This window comes from Spermophilus citellus (assembly GCF_964194105.1).
Source record: "Spermophilus citellus genome assembly, chromosome: 3".
NCBI lineage: Eukaryota > Metazoa > Chordata > Mammalia > Rodentia > Sciuridae > Spermophilus > Spermophilus citellus.
This window is the reverse complement of record NC_138184.1, coordinates 87,038,910-87,060,260: the sequence shown is the minus strand read 5'-3', so window position 1 is coordinate 87,060,260 and position 21,351 is coordinate 87,038,910. Positions and strand designations below refer to the sequence as shown.

The window sequence follows — 21,351 nt, the reverse complement described above, 5'->3', positions numbered from 1 at the left end:
TCCAGTCAGAAAATCAACAAAGAAGCTTCCACATTGGACCATATTACAGAGCCAACTGAATAACAGATATATATATAGAGAGAGCATTTCACCCAATATCAGCAAACACACTTTCTTCTCTTCAGCACATGGAACATTCTCCAGGACAGATAAGATGTTAGGTCACAAATTAACTCTGAATAAATTTTAAAAAGTTTAAATCATATTTACATTTTCAGACCACAACATAACATGCGTAATAATCAGCAAGAAGAATGGAAAACACAAACTAATGGAAACTGAATAATGATTCTAAATGCCCAATGGGTAATTGAAGAAATTAACAGAGAAATTAAAAAATTCTAGAAACAAAAGGAAATGACCACAGAACATATCAAAATCTGTGGGATATAGAAAAGCAGTTCTGAGAGGGAATTTTATAACAATAAATTTATACATTAAAAATAAATTTAAAATTAACAACCTAAGAATTTACTCAAGGACTGGGTATATAGCTCATTGGTAGAGTGCTTGTTTGCCTAGCATGCATGGGGACCTGAGTCCTCACACTGCAGGAAAAAAAGAAAAGAATGAAATCAATGACCTAGAAAAGTATAAACAAACCAAACTCAAAATCAGTAGGAGTAAATAAATAGCCAAAGCATAAATAAATAAAATAAAATCTTCTCGCCTGCCTCCCACTCAGGTGATGGGAATGGGTTCCTCTCGGTGGAACGGGCTGGCTGCAAAATAAAAGCTAAGAAAAACAGAATGAGGAAAAAACCACAGGATACAGAAAATAATTTAAAAAAGCAGGAGCAGCATGGACAAGCTGATTATATGGATCAAGCTTCTATACTAAAAAGCAAAATGGAGCCTGCGCTTGCTTTATTTGTATCAGGGAACATCAAAGGCCTTCCATAGAATGTTCTTCACTAAAAAAGGTTGAAGGTGGGTTGTCCAGTTCCCAATGGGTTACACCAATCTCCAGAGCCACTAAAAGGGATCTTCCTAGTAGAGTGGAGATAAAGGTCATGTGCTTTGGGCAATCTATCGAGTGGGAGAGCTAGGAATAGTTCCCAAGATTAAACCTAACATTTCCCTGGCTGCCATATCGAGAGAAGACCCTCATTTGGGTGGCTTCCTGCAAAATCTCAAAAAAAAATTTACAAAAGATCAATGAAAGAAAAAAATTGGTTCTTTTAAAGGATAAAGATTGGCAAATCTTTAGCAAGACTAAACAAGAACAAAAAGAGAAGTTAAATAAATTCAGAGATGAAAAAACAGACCTTATAACTAATATCACAGAAATACAAAGGACCACAAGAAACTACTATGAACAATTATATACTAAAAAAGTGGAAAACCTATAAGAATCAGGTGAGTCCCTGAACACATACAACTTACCAAAACTAAATCAAGAAGAAAGACAAAATCTAAACATACCAATAATGAGAAATGAGATTGAAGGAATGAATAAATCTCCCATCTAAAAAAAGGTCAGGACCTGACAGCTTTACTAGTGAATTCTACAGAACATTTAAAGAAAGGTCTAGGGCAAGGCCCTAAGTGTTTGATGTCCCATGTTTGTGCACACAACACACACAGAAGAAGAAGAGGAGAAAAAGGAGAAGGAGGAGGGTGGTTTCCAGTTCTTCTTCAACTATTCTGAAAAACTGAAGTGGAAGGAATTCTGCCAAATTTTTTAATGAGGCCAGTATTACCCTGAATCTAAAACCACATACAGAGATAACAAAGAAAACTACAGACCCATATCCATGATGAATATGGAGGCAAAATCCTCAGTGAAATACTAATCAAATAATTCAATAGCAATCAAAAAGATCACATATCATGATCAAGTGGGATTCATCCCAGAGAGGCAAGGATGGATCAACCTACACAAATCAAAAAACGTGATGTGACACATCAAGAGAATGAAGGACACAAACTGTATCATCTTCTTAGGTGCAGAAGAGCATCAATAAGATTCAATATCTTGGAGCTTGTGGTGTAGCTCAGTGGTAGGGCACATGCCTAGATTCAACATCCCTTCATGATTAAAAATTCACCAATTAGGTAATAAAGAAACATACCTCAAAATACTAAAAGCTATATATATTAAAAAGAAATACTCATACTCAATATTATACTGAATGAGGGAAAGCTGAAAACATTTCCTCTAAGATCAGGAACAAGAGAAGGATGTCCACTTCAATTGTCTCTTTATAGAGAACTGGAAGTCTTAGCAAGAGCAATTAGGCAAGAGAGAGAAAGAAAGAAAGGATATCTAAATTGAAAAGGAAAAAAATTATATTATCCATGTTTGCAGGCGGCATATTTTTACACAAAGCAAAACCTAAATGTTCCATCAAAAAGCTGTTAGAATTGATGGATAAATTCAGTAAAGTTTTAGGATACAAAATCAACATAGAAGAAACAGTAGCATTTTTATACACTAATAATGAGCTTGCTTAAATAAAAAGTAAGAAAGGAACCCTTCACAATAACTGCAAACAAAATTAATTTGGAATAAATTTGAACAAAGAAATGAAAGATCTCTACAACAAAAATTTAAAACATTGATGAAAGAAATTATATAAGATGCACAAAAAATGAACAGTCTGTGTTGAAAAAATGTTAAAATAACCACACTACTGAAAGCAATCAACAGATTCAATGCAATTCCCATGAGAATATCAGAGACCTTTGTCACAAAAATTAGAAAAAGAGGGGCTGGGGATGTGGCTCAAGCCGTAGCATGCTCGCCTGGCATGCGTGCGACCCGGGTTCAATCCTCAGCACCACATACCAACAAAGATGTTGTGTCCGCCGAGAACTAAAAAATAAATATTAAAAAATTCTCTCTCTCTCTCTCTCTCTCTCTCTCTCTCTCTCTCTCTCTCTCTCCCCCCCCCCACCCTCTTTCTAAAAAAAAAAAATTAGAAAAAGAAATCCTAAATTCATGTGGAACCATAAAAAACCTAGGATGGCCTAAGTAATCTTGAACAAAAACCAACCAACATGCAGACAACACAATATCTTACTCCCAAATATCTACAAAGTTATAGTAACCAAACAGTGTGGTAATATCCTAAAAAAACAGACACAATGGACCAAAATGAAGAACTCCAAAATCAATCCATGTTCATTGTGCCAAGTGATTTTGACAAAGGTGCCAAGAACACACAGTAGAGAAAAAAGGTCTATTCAATAAATGGTGCTGACAGAAATTGAGTATACATATGCAGGAGAATCACAACAGATCCTTTCCTCTACCCAAACACAAAAAATGAACTCAAAATGGATCAAACATTGAAATGTAAATCCTGAAACTTTGAAATCACTACAAGAAAACATAGGGGAAACACTTCAAGCCACCAGTGTACACATGAACTTTTGGATTGGATGACAATGGGACAGACAACAAAAGGAAAAATGGACAAAAGGAATTTGTAAAGCTTCTGAACAGGTAAGGAATCAACAGAGATAAGAGACAGCCTATGGAAAGGGAGAAAATATGTGCAAACTATTCATCTGATAAGGACTTAATATCCAGAATCCATAAGGAACTAAAAAAGCTGAACACCAAACAAACCCCAGCAATAACAAAATCCAATTTAAAAATGGGCTAAGGAACTACACTTTTTCTCAAAAGAAAACACAGTTAGGCTCTGTGGCGCATACCTGTGATCCTAGCAACGGGGAGGCTGAGGTGGAAGGATCACAAGTTCAGGGCCAACCTCAGCAATTTAGCAAACTTAATAAGGTTGTCTCAAAATAAAAAGGGGTCTGGGGATGTGCCTCAGTGGTATAGCACTGGCCTAGCATACATGAAACCCTGGGTTTGATACTGCCAAATAAATAAATAAATAAAAACAAAAAGGGTAGGGAATGTGCCTTGGTGGCAGCATGCTCCTGGGTTCAATACCCAGTACTGAAAAAAAAAAGCTGAAAAGAAAACAAAACAAAACAAAAAAAAAAAAGACACACAAAAAGCCAAGGAGTATATGAAGCAATGTGCAACCTCACTAATCATCAGGGAAATGCAAGTCAAAATGACATATCACTTCACATCCATTAAAAGGGCTATCACCTAAGACATAACAAACATAACAAACACTGGCAAAGATGTGGAAAAAGGGGAACATTTATAGACTGCTGGTGGAAATGCAAATTAGTACAGCCATTATGGAAAACAACATGGAGAGTCCTCTAAAAACTAAGAAAAGAACTACTATATGATGCAACAATTCTGCAACCAGGTAAACATCCAGAGAAGATACCAGAAAGATACATGCACTCCCATGTTCATTGCACCACTATTCAAAACAGCAAGAATGAATACAGAAAATGTGGTGTATATATACACAATGGAATATTATTCAGCCATAAAAATGAAATCCTGTCATTTTCAGCTAAATGGATGGAACTAGAGGTCACTATGCTAAGTACCATAAGGCAGACAAAAAGACAAGTGCTACATGTTCTCATGCATTTGTAGAAATAATAAGTGAAACTCATGGAAGAGCAGAATGGAATGGAATAGTAGGCACTACACTGGGAAGGATAAAGAAAAGAAGGGAGGGAAGAAGTTAAATAATAGGCATTAGAACACTGAGAGAAAGAATTGGCTCACTTTTTTTCTAGAGCACAGAAAGGTAACTGGTTTAAAATAATCTATGACATATTTCAAAACCAAGACATAGAAACAATTAATGTGTGAAGAGATGGAAATGGTTATTATCATGATTATACATTGTACACATGTATTGAATTACCACAATGTAACTACAAAGATGTACAAATATTAGGTTGCAATACAAAATTTTTAGAAAATGTTGAATAATAAGAATGTTACGGGCTGGGGTTATGGCTCAGTGGTAGAGTGTTTGCCTTGCATGTATGAGGCACTGGGTTCGATTCTCAGCACCACATGAAAATAAATAAAGTCCATTAATAACTAAAAAAAAATTTTTAAAAAAACAATGTTAAGGGGAGCTGGGGTTGTGGCTCAGCGGTAACGCACTTGCCTGGCACGTGTGCGGCACTGGATTCAATTCTCAGGACCACAAATTAAAAAAGGTCAATCAACAACTAAAAAAAATTTTAAAAAAGAATGTTAAGGGCTGGAGTTGTGGCTCAGTGGTAGAGTGTTTGCCTTTCACGTGTGAGGCACTGGGTTCAATACTCAGCACTGGGTTTGAACCTCAGCACCGCATATAAATAAAATGAATAAAATAAAGATCCATCAACATCTAAAAAAATATTTAAAAAAAATGTTAAAAAGATGCATTGGGTGATGAAGAATGGACACAGCAAGTATGTGACCTTTTCAGGGATTCGTTATCAAACAAAGACAAGATCTGGATCACTACTGGATTGTGAAAGGAATAGTTTTTACTAAGGAAAGATATTACAGCACCTCAGGATGTTAGGCCAATGGAAAAATGTATAAGATATAAAAGAGAGGAGGAACTAGTATTAAATAAAGCCCAGGAGAAACAGAAATAAAAGGAGACCCCCACATGCAAGTGAAAGGACCACCTTTAGAAAGGGACTATTATAACAAGGCGAAAATTTAGGTACAAGTGGATCCCTCTAGAGGCTACACATGGAAGTGCTTTTAACTTCTTCTAGGAGTTTCAGTGCAACATGAGGCAATGAGAAACTGGATAAGTGCTGGGGTTGTGGCTTAGGGGTAGAGCGCTTACTTCTGAGGCACCGGGTTTGATCCACAGCAACAAATAAAAATAAAATAAACAAAATAAAGGCTTTGTGCCCATCTACAACTAAACAAAATATTAAAAAAAAAAGAAATTAGATGAGGGAAATGACCAACAAACTGTACTAGGAGGGAAATCTGGACACCATACCTGTGCATTAACCAGCTGTATGTGGCATGTGAGCTTTTCTGAAGGCCTTTTCTACCCATCCAGGCAGACACAAAGCAAGTACAATTAATTGACATGCAACAGATGAGGCTCTATAGCACCCACATCTAGGAGTCACTTATTCATCCAAAAAAATAATTCCTGTTCATCCACTCTTGGACGAGCAATCTTCTAACTCTGGGGGAAGGAGAGAGTGTGGTCAGGATGAGCAAGAAGAAGTAGCCACTGAAAACAGAAAAGACTTCCAGTATACAAAGCCTTCAACAGACATAATCTGAGGATACCAACATGTCAGGGATACACTAAGAGGGTATGATCCTGGAGATACCAACCAGTGTGGCGTGCTAATCACGTTAACAGGGGGCCACTCCTGTTAACTGGAGTTAACAGCTGGCATCTCCCATACACACTTGTGGACAGTGTTATGAAGTCAACTTGAGAAACTGAATTGAGATGATGTTCAGAAACAGTGCTACTAGGCTGGAGCACAGCGAGTGGTGAGTGCTTGCCTCACATAAGCAAGACCCCATGTTCAATTCCCATGGCCACAAGAAACAAAAAGTACTATTGTCCCTTCCCCATGGGTCACCAGCCCACTGGGCTCTACAGCAGGTACAGGGAAGCCACTGCACTAGCCCGATCTAAGAGACTGGTCTCTGAGATATGTATATATCTATAATGCTTCACCAAGCAGGAAAGTTTACTCTGGGGTCAGATGTTCATTTGCTACAGAGCAAAGGTTTTAGAAGAGAGGAAATGGGTGATGGAGTGTGCCCACTAGAAAGAAATCTCCAAACCCCCTGCTCTGGAATGTTTGGAGTTAGCTGAGCAACTGACAACAGGAGGGGTGGGGGAAGGGTGTTCTGTGTGGCCCAGTAGAGGAAGGCATGGAGATTTTGTTTCCTCTCTCAAGGTAGTCCTGCACTGTAGAGTTTGCAGTTCTTCACGATACATCTCTCCATCATGTCAAAAGGACTTTAGTGACGGAGCACTGAAGCCCACTCTGAAAGAGGACATCAACAGGAATGGAACGTGTCTGAAGGTATCAGAGAGATCAGAAGGACCAGCCAAGACCCAGCCAGAAAGCTAACCTTTCAGAGGTGGGAAGTCACCACTGTGTAGGCAGCCCACATAGATCTGATGCTCAGACCTGCGTCTGAGGGTCTGTGTGTCAGAGAGAGCCACTGTTGATGAACAGTGGCTCCAGGGCGTCAACTGACTCACTGGGGCCATGTCAGTGTTGGCCTTGATGAGAGACTTTGACTCTTCCCCATCGTCTCCACGGAAATCCCACGTGGTTTTGCTTGAGGCTAGAAGAGTGCTTCAGATTTGGGCTCCCCAGATGAAGCGTCTGAGGCTAGAGCCAGTGCCAGGACTTTTGTGTGTCAGGTTGGTGACCATGTTACTGCTAGGGATAATTTTTCTCCCAAGCATATGCTGTGACATGGAATCCATATATTACTCTTCTTATGAAATAGTCATCCCCAAGAGTCTGACAGTGGAGGGGCATGAAGACCCAGTGGGAAAGGCATCGTACATGCTGTTTATGCAGGGCCAAAAGCAAGTGATTCGCCTCAAAGTAAAAAGAGACTATTCTGTAAGTAACTTCCCCATCTACAGTTACCACAATGGCATCCTGGGGCAAGAAACGCCTTCCATCTCACAGGACTGCCACTATGAGGGCTACATAGAAGGAGTGCCAGGGTCTTTTGTTTCTGTCAACACCTGTTTGGGCCTCAGGGGCATCCTGATTAAGGAGGACACATCCTACGGCATCAAGCCCATGCTCTCTTCCAAACAGTTTGAGCATGTGTTATACACCATGGCACATCAAGCTCGAGTCTCCTGTGGTGTCACTTCCCAAGACAGACCAGTGTCCACCAGCCAGCAACAAGGGAGCAGGAATCCTCTTCAACTACAGGCACTGTCCTACTTGTGGTCACGCACCAAGTACGTGGAGATGTTTGTCGTTGTCAACAACCAGCGGTTCCAGATGTGGGGCAGTAACATCAATGAGACAGTCCAGAGAGTAGTGGACATCATTGCTCTGGCCAATGTCTTCACCAGGGGAATAAACACAGAGGTGGTGCTGGCTGGAATGGAGATCTGGACCGAGGGGGACCTCATAGAGGTCCCAGTGGACCTGCAAGTTACACTCAGGAATTTCAACAGCTGGAGACAAGAGAAGCTCTCGCACCGTGTGAGGCATGATGTTGCCCACATGATCGTTGGGCATCATCCTGGAGAGAACATGGGCCAGGCATTTCTCAATGGTGCCTGTTCAGGTAGTTTTGCGGCGGCCGTTGAATCCTTCCATCACGAAGACATCCTCCTGTTTGCAGCGCTCATGGTCCACGAGCTCGGGCACAACCTGGGTATTCAGCACGACCATGCGGCCTGCATTTGTAAAGATAAGCACTTTTGCCTCATGCATGAAAACATCACCAGAGAAAGTGGCTTCAGCAACTGTAGCTCTGACGACTTCTACCATTTCCTTCATGAACACAAAGGGGCCTGCCTCTTTAACAAGCCACGGCACAGAAGCCGCAAGAGGGAGGCTGCTAGTTGTGGTAATGGTGTGATTGAAGAGGCGGAGCAGTGTGACTGTGGTGACCAATGTGAAACGAATGAGTGCTGTACCGTGGAATGCAAACTGAAGGAGGGGGCTGAGTGTAGTAATGAAGCCTGTTGTAGTGGATGTAAATTCCAAACTGCTGGACGCACTTGCCGTTCTGTAGTAGGAGCATGTGACCTCCCAGAATACTGTAATGGTAGTTCTGCACTGTGCCCTGGAGACAGGTATAAGCAAGATGGTACAGTATGTCGCCAAACGTACCTTTGCCTTAGTGGTGTATGCATGGACCCTAGTGTTCAGTGCTCAGATATTTTTGGGTCTGACTCAGTGTCGGCCCCAGCGGACTGTTACAAATCAATAAATAGCAGAGGGGACCGGTTTGGAAACTGTGGCCGTCCTACTGATGAGAATAACGACTATGTTAAGTGTTCAGAAGAAAATATGTATTGTGGCAAACTTATCTGTACTGGTGTTAGTGCTTTACCAGAAATTAAAGAAGACTATACATTGATCCAGGTGCCTAATGGAGACGACTGGTGCTGGAGCATGAATGCCTACAGGGGGACTGATACTGTTGATGATGGGGATGTGAGAAATAACACTTACTGTGCTGAAAAGAAAGACTGCCAAGGAACCGTTTGTACAGATGCCGTTGAGTCCACATATGAATGTAAGCCAGATGAAAATTGTAATTCAAAAGGAGTCTGCAATGATTTAGGGAACTGTCATTGTGATTTTGGCTTTGAACCCCCTGACTGCGTAAAGGAAGGGGGAAATGGGGGAAGTGTGGACAGTGGCCCTGTTGGTGAATCAGAAGGGGAGAATCCACCAGGTGAAGGTGATGGTGGTGGTGGTGGTGGTGAAGGTGGTGGTGGTGGTGGTGGTGGTGGTGGTGGTGGTGGTGGTCAGAATCAAACCGGTAGCCGAAATGATGAAGGAGGTCTAGACGTCACACTATTAGCCTTTATTATATTAATTTTAATAATTCTAGTGGTTATATTGGTTTGCTGCTTCTTAATGTCTAAAAGCTCAAAAGCAAAACCTGCACCCCCACCACCTGAAGCAGAACCTGCACCAGGTGCAGAAGCACCTCCTGCAGAAGGGCCCCCACCAGAAGGAGAGGCCCCACCAGAAGGAGAGGCCCCACCAGAAGGAGAGGCCCCACCAGAGCCAGCCCCAGAAGGAGAGGCCCCACCAGAAGGAGGGGAAGAACCACCACCAGAACCGCCACCAGAGTAGTAGGAAGATGACCCTAAATATACAAAATCCTCAAGAACTGAATGGGAATGAGAGGCTCAGTAAAGCAAAAGTTAAGCGAGAACTGATAGCTTCAGTGGCTCTGACTGCAACTCTACAGTCTAAAACTACACTAATGTGGGAGTACAGATTCTTCCATTTTTATTATTCCTTTTAATAAATGTTTACTCAATATATTAAATATTTTAGTACTTCTTGCTTTTACACATTTTGTTTGAACTTACCACATGTACCTTTGGACATCAATGTCTTTGTCTCTTTGGGTCAAGTTTTTTCAGTTGCCAGAAACTGTTTTTCACAACATGCTCTCTTTCATGTAAGTTGTTTGACATATGGTACAGTATGTTCCTGAATTTATTTCTATCACTGAGATTTTCATTTCAAGCAATAACTATCTATTATACAAGGACATTTGGTCACGTGTGCTTGAACTGTTCTAATTTGCCTAATTTGTACATTCATCAAGCAAGTAGTTTTTAAACCCCAAAATAAATATTGTATTTGTTAGACACGTCTTCATGTCTAACATGAAGAGCAGTTATTGAATCCACTTTGTTCTGTGGCTCTGTGGGAAGGACTGTATCTGATAAGAAAGAAGATTCTAGTGGTCCCTGGGTTAAGAAGTGAGCATTGAAGTTAATCATCTTTCCAATTCTGATAGTTGTGTGATATGAGGTATATACGTTTAGTTTATTACTATATCCCACTATTTCTAGATGCTTCCTACATACATACTCCCTTCTTACCACAAACATTTTTTCTTCCAGAGAAGTTTTCATAATGCTCCTTTGTTCTAATTGCCTAGTGATGAATTTCACACCCCTAGACATATCATGGCCAAAGAACATCACCTAAAGCTAAGTATTGTGTTTATACTAATTTTGTAACAGTATAAAGATGCCCATAGTGCTGAGTATGTGTATAAAACTAAAATTTTTCTCTTCTATTTTTCTTTTAAAAATATTTAAATTAATAGCTTATTGACTGACCATCAGAAGGAACCTTTCCTGTAAGGTACCAGAGTTCTGAAAGTAGCAGTTATTTCTCTGGGAAGAAAATGCAAAGCAAAATATTTACATTACTCACTTTTTGCCAGACACTGTGTTAACCATTTTACATTCATTGTCTTAATTTAACCCTCTCAGGACTAGGGATGTGGCTCAGTTCTAGAGTGCTTGCCTAGCATACATATATCCCCGGGTCTAATCCCCAGCACTGCAAACACCAAAACAAAACCTTTTAACTTTCCAATGAAACTTCCATCTTGTCCAAGAAGAAACAGAGATCAAAGAGTTTGCTCTCAAATTAGATAATAAGTGGTGAAATCTGGATGACTTCCCAGGTATGAATGAACTTATGATTTTCTATTGCCCCACAAGCCCTTCCCCTCAGTGAAAAATGAGGGAGAGACGTTTGGTAAGTCCTTAATAGCCTAGAATATAGCTTCTTTCTCAGTGACTACTGAAACAAAAGCCTTACAAGTGAATGTTGACTTCTATGAAGAATCCACCATAGGTTTCTTGCTTGCTCTTAGGCTCTCTCTTTTTCTCTTTGCTTATTGACTGCTCTAAGATGAGCAGCCTTCTTGCTTCATGATGTTCTGCCTCGCCTCAGGCCAGAGCAAAGGAATTGGCCAACCGTGGACTTACTGTAAAACCAAATCAAACTTTTCCTCCTCTTAAAAAACAGCAAGAAAGGGCTGGGGTTGTGGCTCAGTGGTAGAGCGCTTGCTGAGCCTGCGTGAGGCACTGGGTTTGATCCCTGTACCACATAAAAATAACTACAACTCACTCTCTTTCTCTCTGTGTGTGTGTGTGTGTGTGTGTGTGTATCAAAAACAAAAAAACCCACCACACTGTATGGTCATTGTGTTGAACCCCGACGCAAAGAAAAGACCACCAACTCCAATTTTAAATCAAATTAAAGCAAGCTTATATTTGTGTACATTAAGAGACAGCAGCTAGAGATCAGCACCCCAGCTCTCCAGGAACAAGGTTTTATAGCACAAAAAGTTGTAAAGGCGAGGTATGTTGAGAACTTACAGCTAACAGGATTTTGACAAGCATAATACAAAGGCAGATAGTAGGTTAATGATCTACATGGTATGATATTTCAAGGTAGGGAGTAAATTCAGATCCCAACACCGGAATTTATGAGGCACTGCTGAAGTTTCAGAGAGGGTTGTTATCTGGTCAGGGGGAGCCAGGATTTATGAGGCGTCACTAGGTTTAGAGAGGGTTGCTATCTGGTCAGGGAAAGGTAGGCATGGGTGAGTTCAAGGCAGGAATTTGGGCAGGAATTCCAAATCACAGTAATTTATAGTAAAACAGAAATTAACTTTTCATGACATTTTTGGCTCTCAATCTTAAAATGAAATTAGGCTGGGTTCATCATTTATGGATTAAAGTATCTTTTCCTCTACTAGAGCCTGACAGCATGGAATAGAAGGTTGGCATTTCACTTAGTGCTAAGGCATAGATGTTCAAAATATGCTTACCAAGTAAAAGATGTAACCAAAGTCAATCTTAAAAAAATGGACCGTGGAAAGGGAAAAATAATACAAGGGGGAGAAATGAATTACAGTAGAGGGGGTAGAGAGAGAAGAGGGGAGGGGAGGGGAGGGGAGGGGAGGGGAGGGGAGGGGGGATAGTAGAGGATAGGAAAGTCAGCAGAATACAACAGACACTAGTATGGCAATATGTAAATCAATGGAAGTGTAACTGATGTGATTCTGTAATCTGTATACAGGGTAAAAATGGGAGTTCATAACCCACTTGAATCAAAGTGTGAAATATGATATATCAAGAACTATGTAATGTTTTGAACAACCAACAATTAAAAAAAAAAATGGACCGTGCCTGAGCCTGGTGGTGCATACCTGTAATCCCAATGACTTGGAAGGCTAAGGCAGGAGGATCGAAAGTTCGAGGCCAGCCAGGAAAACTTAGCAAGACCTTGTCTCAAAATGAAATCAAAAGTGGGTGGACAGAAGATGTAGCTCAGCAATAAAGTACCCCTGGGTTCAATTTTAAGTACTGAGGGAAAAAAAAGTGGTATAAGCTGCACATAATGGTGCATGCCTATAATCTTAGCAATTTGGAAGGCTGAGGTAGGAGGATCAAAGCCAGCCTCAGCAATTTAGTGAGATCCTTGGCACCTTAGTGACACCCTGTCCCCCCCACAAAAAAAAGTTAGAAGGACTGGTGATGTAGCTCAGTGGTAAATCACCACTGTGTTCAATCCCTGATATCAATAACAAAACTAGCATATTCATACAACAGACCATTATTCAGAAATAAAAATGAATGAGGTACTGATATATGCTACAATATAAATGAACTTTGAAAGCATTATGCTATGTGGGAAAAGGCACACATAGTATGATTCCATCTATACTGAATGTTCAGAACAGCAAATCTATAGGAAAAAAAAAAGATTAGTGATTGCCTAGAATAAGGATGTAAGAAATTGATGGCACCAGGAGTGGCATCACAGTGGCTCAGGAGGCTAAGGCAGAAGGATCGAGAGTTCAAAGCCAGCCTCAGCAATGGCAAGGCAATAAGCAACTCAGTGAGACACTGCCTCTAAATAAAATACAAAATAGGGCTGGGGATATGGCTCAGTGGTTGAGTGCCCCTGAGTTCAATCCCCTGGTACCCCCCCACCCCACAAAAAGAAAAGAAGTTCATGGCAATATGTGACTGACTGCTAATTGGCACATTTCTTTCTGGAGTGACAATGAATGCTCTAAAATTATATTATGGTAATTATTACACAGTCTATAAATATTCAAAAAAACACTGAATAGTACAAATTAATGGGCGAATTTTATAGTATGCAAATTATGTATTATAAAGTGATTTATAAAAGTAAAAAAAGGTGAACTATTAGGGTACGGTCCCATTTTATAACTATTCCTAACCTCAAACCTTCCCCCACCTCCATATAGAGAACAATTATTATCAGTTTAGTTTCAGACCTTCTTCTAGGTAGAAAATATACAGAATTGTTTTATATTTGTACAATGTAAGTAATACTATGCTTTTGTTAAAGCTCATTATACCTTGGAGAGGGATCCACATTATATATAAGCTCTTCAAAGGAAGTGATTTATTGGGATCCTAAGGGTTATAAATGATGACTATGTTTTAATGTAATCCAAATAAAGCACCATCCAGATGTAGAGAGAAAGGTACTTCATTTCTTTAAAAGGACTTCTTGTCTTACCAATTCACCAATGTCTATGATGGGTTAAATTTTTCTAACAATATAGTGGGAAATTTTCTACAATCTTCAATTAAAATTTTTTTTAAAGAGAGAGAGAATTTTTTAATATTTATTTTTTAGTTTTCGGCAGACACAACATCTTTGTTTGTATGTGGTGCTGAGGATCAAACCCGGGCTGCACGCATGCCAGGCGAGCGCGCTACCACTTGAGCCACATCCCCAGCCCTTCAATTAAAATTTGATTAAGACTTCACATCATGTTTCATGGAAACAAACTGATTTGCCATAGATGTAGTTAATTTTTAATGACCCGGAGACATACTTAAATATGAAAAAGGAAGGGAGATTTTGGAGAAGGGGCCAGTCTCAGAATGATTTTTATAATCTCCTCAAATCACACCCATAAAACCAAACTAGTATGGTAAAATCAAACCCTGCAAATAGCAGCTACAAAAAAAAAAAAAAAAACTACTTGATAATCCTCCTACAAACTCAGAAATATGGGTGTAACCCCAAGATGGCTGCTGAGTAACCCAAGACCTGAGTGATATTAAGCATTCTTAATTAAGAAAGCAGAGGTAAGTAATGGCGTGTCTGTTGGATCTTAGAACAGAACTCCTAAATATCCAATAAATTCTGAAAAATATAGCAATCCAATTTGAAAATAAACACCTGAAATTGGGAAGGTTTTTGACACTTTCTTTTCTTCTTCTTCTTTTTTTAATTGGTACTAGGTATTGAACCCAGGGGTGCTCTATATTCTTTTTTAATCACCAAATTTCAGGTTTTGCAAATGTGTTTTTTGAAACAGAGTTTCATTAGTTGCTCAGACTGGACTTGAACCTGCAATCCTTCTCCCTCAGCTTCTTGAGTAGCTGGAATTACAGCTATGTTCTACCATGTCCAGTGATACTTTCATTCCTGGGAGAATGTAAGCCGGAGAAATCTGGAGCCATTCAAGCTTTTTGAACGAAACTTTCAGGATAAAGTCTTATACAATAGAGATCCTACTGGAGGATGAATAGATAAAATAAACGTTGTATATATACACAATGGAATTTTACTCAGCAATAAAAGAGTAAATGGATAGCATTGGAGAAGATAATGCTAAGTGAAGTTAGCCAATCCCCCCAAAACAAATGCCAAATGTTTTCTCTGATATAAGGAGGCTGATTCATAGTGGGGTAGGGAGGGGGAGCATGGGAGGAATAGATGACTTCTAGATAGGGAAGAGGAGAGGGAGGGAAGGGGAGGAGGCAGGGGATTAGCAAGGATGGTGGAATGTGATAGACATCATATCCAAAGTACATGTATGAAGTCAAGAATTGGGTGTCAACATACTTTATGTACAGAGATATGAAAAATTGTGGTATATATGTGTAATAAGAATTGCAACGCATTCTGCTGTAATTTTTTAAAAATCAGTAATAATAAAAACGAGAACCTACTGGAGTAGAATTCAAACTGATGAGGATAAAGAATTAAGTAAAGAGATTTTAAGTAGAAATATCTTCATTGTTTTATTAATTAATATTTTACCATTAGGTCTTGGGATGTGGTCTTTACCATGTCTGTGGAGTACCTCAGAATTCCCACTGTCCTTAATGCAGCCATTGTGAACTGCAACCCCAAGATGGGGTTACTGCTGAGTAACCCAAGTTGGTTTTCCCTATATACTTTCCCAGCATACTATAAATGAACAAGCCCATTAGAGTGGGATGTGGTGCTTTACAGCTGGACTCTGGTGACATGAGCACCAGAAATGTACCTGCTAGCTCTGATATTAGCTTGAGATAAACTAGGTACTTGACTACTACATAAACCTCCTTCCTCTGGCCCAAATTGTGGAACTGACTGGTCTTGCTGCTGCCTAGGACCAAACTTCTATCAGTAAGTCTCCGATAAATTGCAATATGTGCAATACTGGATCCATTTGCTTCTTTATTAGTCTCATAGCACATTAGGGCTGGTTCTCATATGCTGGGACTAGGTATTTTCAGAACAACTGAGAAGCCAGCCAGAGGACCAAAATGAGCAAGAGGAAGAAAGTTTCTGCAGGGGAAATCCTGGATTGGCTGTCTAACTTTTAAGAGGAGTGGTGACCTGTATATTACATGTGTTCAGCCTGCTATAGGAGTATGGGGAAGCCTTGGAAGGATCCCAGAAGCCTGGTGTGCTTCCTCCCATAACAAAGGACCAAAATAAAGAAGCTGGGTGTGGTGGTGCACGAATGCAGTCCCAGCTACTCAGGAGGCTAAGGCTGAAGGATCACTTAAGCCTAGGAGTTCAAGGTTAGCCTGGGCAATATATATAACCCTGTCTCAAAATAAATAAGAAGGAGGAGGAGGAGGAGGAAAAAATAAGAAAACAACAGTGATTTCACTATAGGGTTTGAGACAGAGCACTGGAGTGCAGTAGGAATGTTGCAGAGATACTGTAGAGCATGATACGCTATGGCCTTATAAAGAAAGGACCTAAGGGGCTGGGGATGTGGCTCAAGCGGTAGCGTGCTCGCCTGGCATGCATGCAGCCTCGGTTCGATCCTCAGCACCACATACAAACAGAGATGTTGTGTCCACCGAGAACTGAAAAAAAAAAAAAATTCTCCCTCCCTCTCTCTCTCTCTCTAAAACAAACAAACAAAAAAATGAGTTAAAAAAAAAAAAAGGACTTAAGCACACAACACTACTGTAGGGTCTCTCAAGATCCATCCTGAAACAAGAGGGACTTTGTTCAGTGTGCCAGTCCCTGGCAGTTACCACTCACATTACAGACACCTGAGGCATTTACTAAAGGAGAATCCTGTGTCCCTTATAGGCCCTGACCACAGTTTGTGGAGCTTCCCTGTTACCATACCACTGCATTGCCCTGGAGAAAGAGCACCGTCCATATTATTCCATCCTCTACCTAGCATGGAGGTCATCTTGAGACCCACCATTCCCTGGGTCTTGTGAAGTAGCTGAGCAGCTATCCCTACCAGCCAGGAGATACTGGAAACTGCCCTTTTACAGCCCCAGGAAGCACCAGGGCAGCCAACCCTCAGTGGCTCATCTGCAAAGGCCCCAAGAAAACAGTTAGGTGGCACTACCCACCCTCCTGCTGCACTGGACACAGCCAGGTAGTCCTGTCCACCCACTCCTGGCCTAAAGAAAAAGGCAGGTGGCCCTTCACACACTTCCACTATCCCAAAACCAGCCAGGTAGCCCCACTCTTGTATCCTCAGACCCCAGAAGGAAGCCAGATGGCCTGCACTGTGTGACTCAGACCACTGAGGATCCTGTGACCCCAGGAAGCAGCTGAGCAGACTTTTCTGAGTGGCTTGGCCCAGTGAGGACCCCTAAGAAGCAAGTGGGCAGCCTTTCCCATCCCAAAAAGCAGCTGAGTAGCCTAATCTAACAAGCTTAGTACAGTGAGACCTTGAGAAACAGATGCTCATCCCCACACTCTACCCTGGACCCTGGGGAAGAAGTTAGGCAGACCTCCCTAAGCAGAAAGGCCACCAGAGGTCCCATAAAGACATCTGTGCAGCCCTCAGACACTGAAAAGTGATATTTGGATGATAAATTCTTATAAATGCAACCTTAGATGCTTTGAAGGGATAATTTGTAGAAAAATGAGTTGTCAACATCCATCTGGGCACACTGGTGTGGCTTAATTCCCATGAAGCCCTCAGACACTAATAGGCACCCCATCTCACTACCAGGAAAACTATATCACACCAAGGTGGCTCCACCCTCAAACAACCTGCAGAAACTGATAGGCACCCCACACCTATAGCCTGCTGCAAAATGCCCAGAAGTACAAGTGAATTTGTCTTGCTTAAGGGAGCTGCATCCCAGTTGGCAATGCAATCCTCCAACCCCTGTTAGCCTAGGCCACTGAAACACCTACATACATCAACAATGTTGATTATACTTAAATAGGCTACATGGATACTACATTAAAGCACCCAGTAGGAACAAAAGCCAATGCATCACAGACTACCAGCAGAAAGACAGCAAACAGATTTCCAGGAAAAAGTTTATATTTATTAACTATGAAAGCTATCTTGTAAAGTTGGCAGAGGCAAATAACCTACCGGATGTACAAATACCAATGTAGGACACAGCATTAACAAAGAAAGTAACATGACACCCCCAAACCACACAATAACACTCTAGCAACAGACCTCAAAGAAAAGGAAACAGGCAAATTTGACAATGAATTCAAAAAGAATGATTTTGAGAAAACTTCATAAGATACAAGAGTAAACAGGCAGGCAGCTTAACGAAATTAGGAAGTTATGACATGAATGAGAAATTCAGCAGAAAAGAGAGATCATGGGCTGGGGATGTGGCTCAAGTAGTAGCGTGCTCGCCTGGCATGCGTGAGGCACTGGGTTTGATTCTCAGCACCACGTAAAAATAAAAAAATAAGTATGTTGTGTCCACCTAAAACTAAAAAATAAATTTGAAAAAAAGAAAAAGATCATAAGAAAGAACCAAACAGAAAACTTAGAGCTGAGAAACTCAATAAATGAAACATAAAATACAGTCAAGAGCCCCCAAAGTAGAACAGATCAGGAAGAAGAAAGAATTTCTGAACATAAAGAGAGAGTTTTTGGAATAACCCAGTCAGGTGGGGAGGGGATGGGAGGAGAGGCGACAAAGAAAGAGAAGTATAAAGAAAAGAAAGAATGAGAGAGGGAGAGGAGGAGGAGAGAGGGAGAGAAAGAGGAAGGGAAAGAGAATGTGGGGGGGAGGGGGGATGGAGAGAGAGAGAGAGAGAGAAATTAAAAAAGTAACTGAGACTTATGGGATACCATTAAGTGAACAAACATTTGCACTATCAGGATTCTAGGAGAAGAGAAAATGCATAGAAAACATATTCAATGAAATATTTGCTGAAAACTTTCTGAAGCTTGGGAAACAGATATCAAGTCTGGGAAGTTCAAAGGACTTATAATAGTTTTAACAAAAAAGATCCTCTCCCCAACATTACAGTAAAACTGTCAAAAGCACAAGACCCCACCACCAAAGTATAAGACATTCCAAAAACAGCAAGAAAAAAACATTAAGTCACTTATAAGGAAATCCTCATTAAACTAACAGCAGACTTCTCAGTAGAAACCTTATAGGCCAGGAGGGAATAGGAAGACAAATTCAAAGTTTAGAAAGAAAAAAAATGTGAACCAAGAATACTATATCCATCAAAGCTGTTGGTAAAGAAGGAGAACTCACCATCAGAATGACCCGATAACAATTGCTTAAGGGAGACCTGAATTAGAAGTGAAAAGATGGTAACTATCATCATGAGAACTTGCAGAAATACAAAACTCAACAGTAGTGCTGATGCACAAAAGAGAAAGGGTATCAAATCCTATCAATACAAAAAGCCACCAAATCACAAGGGTGAACAAGAGAAAGAAAGGATATGCAAGAGAAAAAATAACAGAATAACAAAAGTATGTCTTTCGGCTGGTATTGAATTCCTGAGCTTAAGTGATCCTCTAGCCTTAACTGAGTGCTAAAAATTCAGGCATGTGCCACCATACTTGGATCATAACTTTGAATGTAAATGAATTTAAATGCTCCAATCCCTGGACTGGCTGAATGGTTAAAAAATTAAAAAAAAAAAAAGGACACAATAAGAAACTTACTTCATAAGTAAAGACCATGGACTTAAGAGTGAAGAGATGAAAAAGATATACATATGAAACCAAAAGTGAGCAGCAGTAGCTATACTTCTATCAAATAAAATAGATTTTAATTCAAAGCTGTAAAAGAAAAAGTCAAGAAATAATGACAGAGGGATCAAATTCAACAAAAGAAAATAACAATTGTAAATTGTTATATGCAACCAATGCTAAAACACCAAATTATATCAAGTAAACATAATTAGATTAAAATGAGAGATTGATTCTAACATAATAATAGTTGGGGACTTCAACATCCCACTTTCATCAATAGACAGATCATCCAAACAAGAAAAATCACCAAAATACATTAAGGTTAAACTATACTATATACAATGGACCTAACAAACATTTACATAATATTTCATCCAATAGCTACAGAATACACATTCTTCTCATCAGCAAATGGAACATTCTCCAGGAGAGACAGTATGTTAGTCTATAAAACAAATCTCAACAAACTTAAAAAACTGAAATCATAGTATGTATATTCTTCGAACACAGTGGAATAGAACTAGAAATAAACAAGAAGAACTTCAGAAATTTTAACATACTCTTGAAAAACCAATGGGTCAATGAAGAAATCAGAAAGGAAGTTTAAAAATTTCTTGAAACAAGCTGAACACAGTGGCACATGCCTGTAATCTCACCAATTTGGGAGATTGAGGCAGGAGGATTGCAAGTTCAAGGCCAGGCTTGGCATTTAGGAAGACCCTCAGACACTCAGAGAGATCCTGTCTCAATGTAAAAATTAAAAAGAACTGGGGATGTAGCTCAGTGATAAAGTGTCCCTGGGTTTAATTCCCTGTACCAGAAAAAAAAAAAAAGTTACTGAAGTCGGGTGTGGTAGCGCATGCCCAGGGGGCTCAGGAGGCTGAAGCAGGAGGATCATGTGTTCAAAGCCAGCCTCAGCAAAAGTGGAGGTGCTAAGCAACTCAGTGAGACCCTGTCTCTAAAATATAAACTAGGGCTGTGGATGTGGCTCAGTGGCCAAGTACCCCGGAGTTCAATCCCTGGTACCCCCCCCCACCAAAAAATTACTGCAGCAAACAAACCTGAAAACACAACATGCTAAAACCAATGAAACACAGGAAAGCAGTCCTAAGAGGGAAGTTTAGAGAAATAAGTCCCTAAATCAAGAAAGTAGAAAGGTTTCAAATAAACAACTATGCAACTCAAGGAACCAGAAAAGCAAAAACAAATTAAACTCAAAAAACTGGTAAAAAGAAATAAGAAGGTTTAGAGTAGAAATAAATGAAAGAGGGGGCTAAAAAAATACAAAAGATCAATGAAACAACGAGATTGCTTCTTTGAAAAGAAAACAAAATGAACAAATATTTACCTAGACTAACCATGACAAAAAGAGGGAAGACACAAACAAATGAAATCAGAGATGAAAAAGGAGATATTATAACTAATACCACAGAAAGAAAAGATTATTAGGGATTATTACAACCAACCATATGTCCCCAAATTGGAAAACCTAAAAAAAAAAGCAAAAATTTCTGAACACATATAAGTTACTACAACTGAACCATGATGACTTAGAAACCTGAACAAATAGCAAGAAAGAAGACTGAATCAGTAATAAAAATTCTCTCAGACAGAAAACCCAGGGGGTGAGGTTCTGGCTCAGTGGTGGAGCGCTTGCCTAGCATGTGTGAGGCACTGGATTCGATTCTCAGCACCACATATGAATAAATAAATAAAATAAAGGTCCCTCAACAACTAAAAATATATTTTAA

General features: G+C 40.0%; 2 protein-coding genes across 2 annotated transcripts in view; one reads left to right on the top strand and one right to left on the bottom strand.

Annotated features, from left to right (window-relative positions):
• The window catches only part of TMEM116 (transmembrane protein 116), an 87,114-nt gene that overhangs the window by 23,742 nt on the left and 42,021 nt on the right, over positions 1-21,351 (bottom strand). The gene's annotated exons all lie outside the window — the stretch shown is intronic.
• Positions 7,105-9,687, top strand: LOC308645227 (disintegrin and metalloproteinase domain-containing protein 1a-like; the record flags this gene model as incomplete). Its single annotated transcript, XM_081287305.1, has 2 exons — positions 7,105-9,313; positions 9,440-9,687. The coding sequence occupies 2 exons, from the start codon at positions 7,105-7,107 to the stop codon at positions 9,685-9,687; spliced, it is 2,457 nt and encodes an 818-aa protein (XP_081143431.1).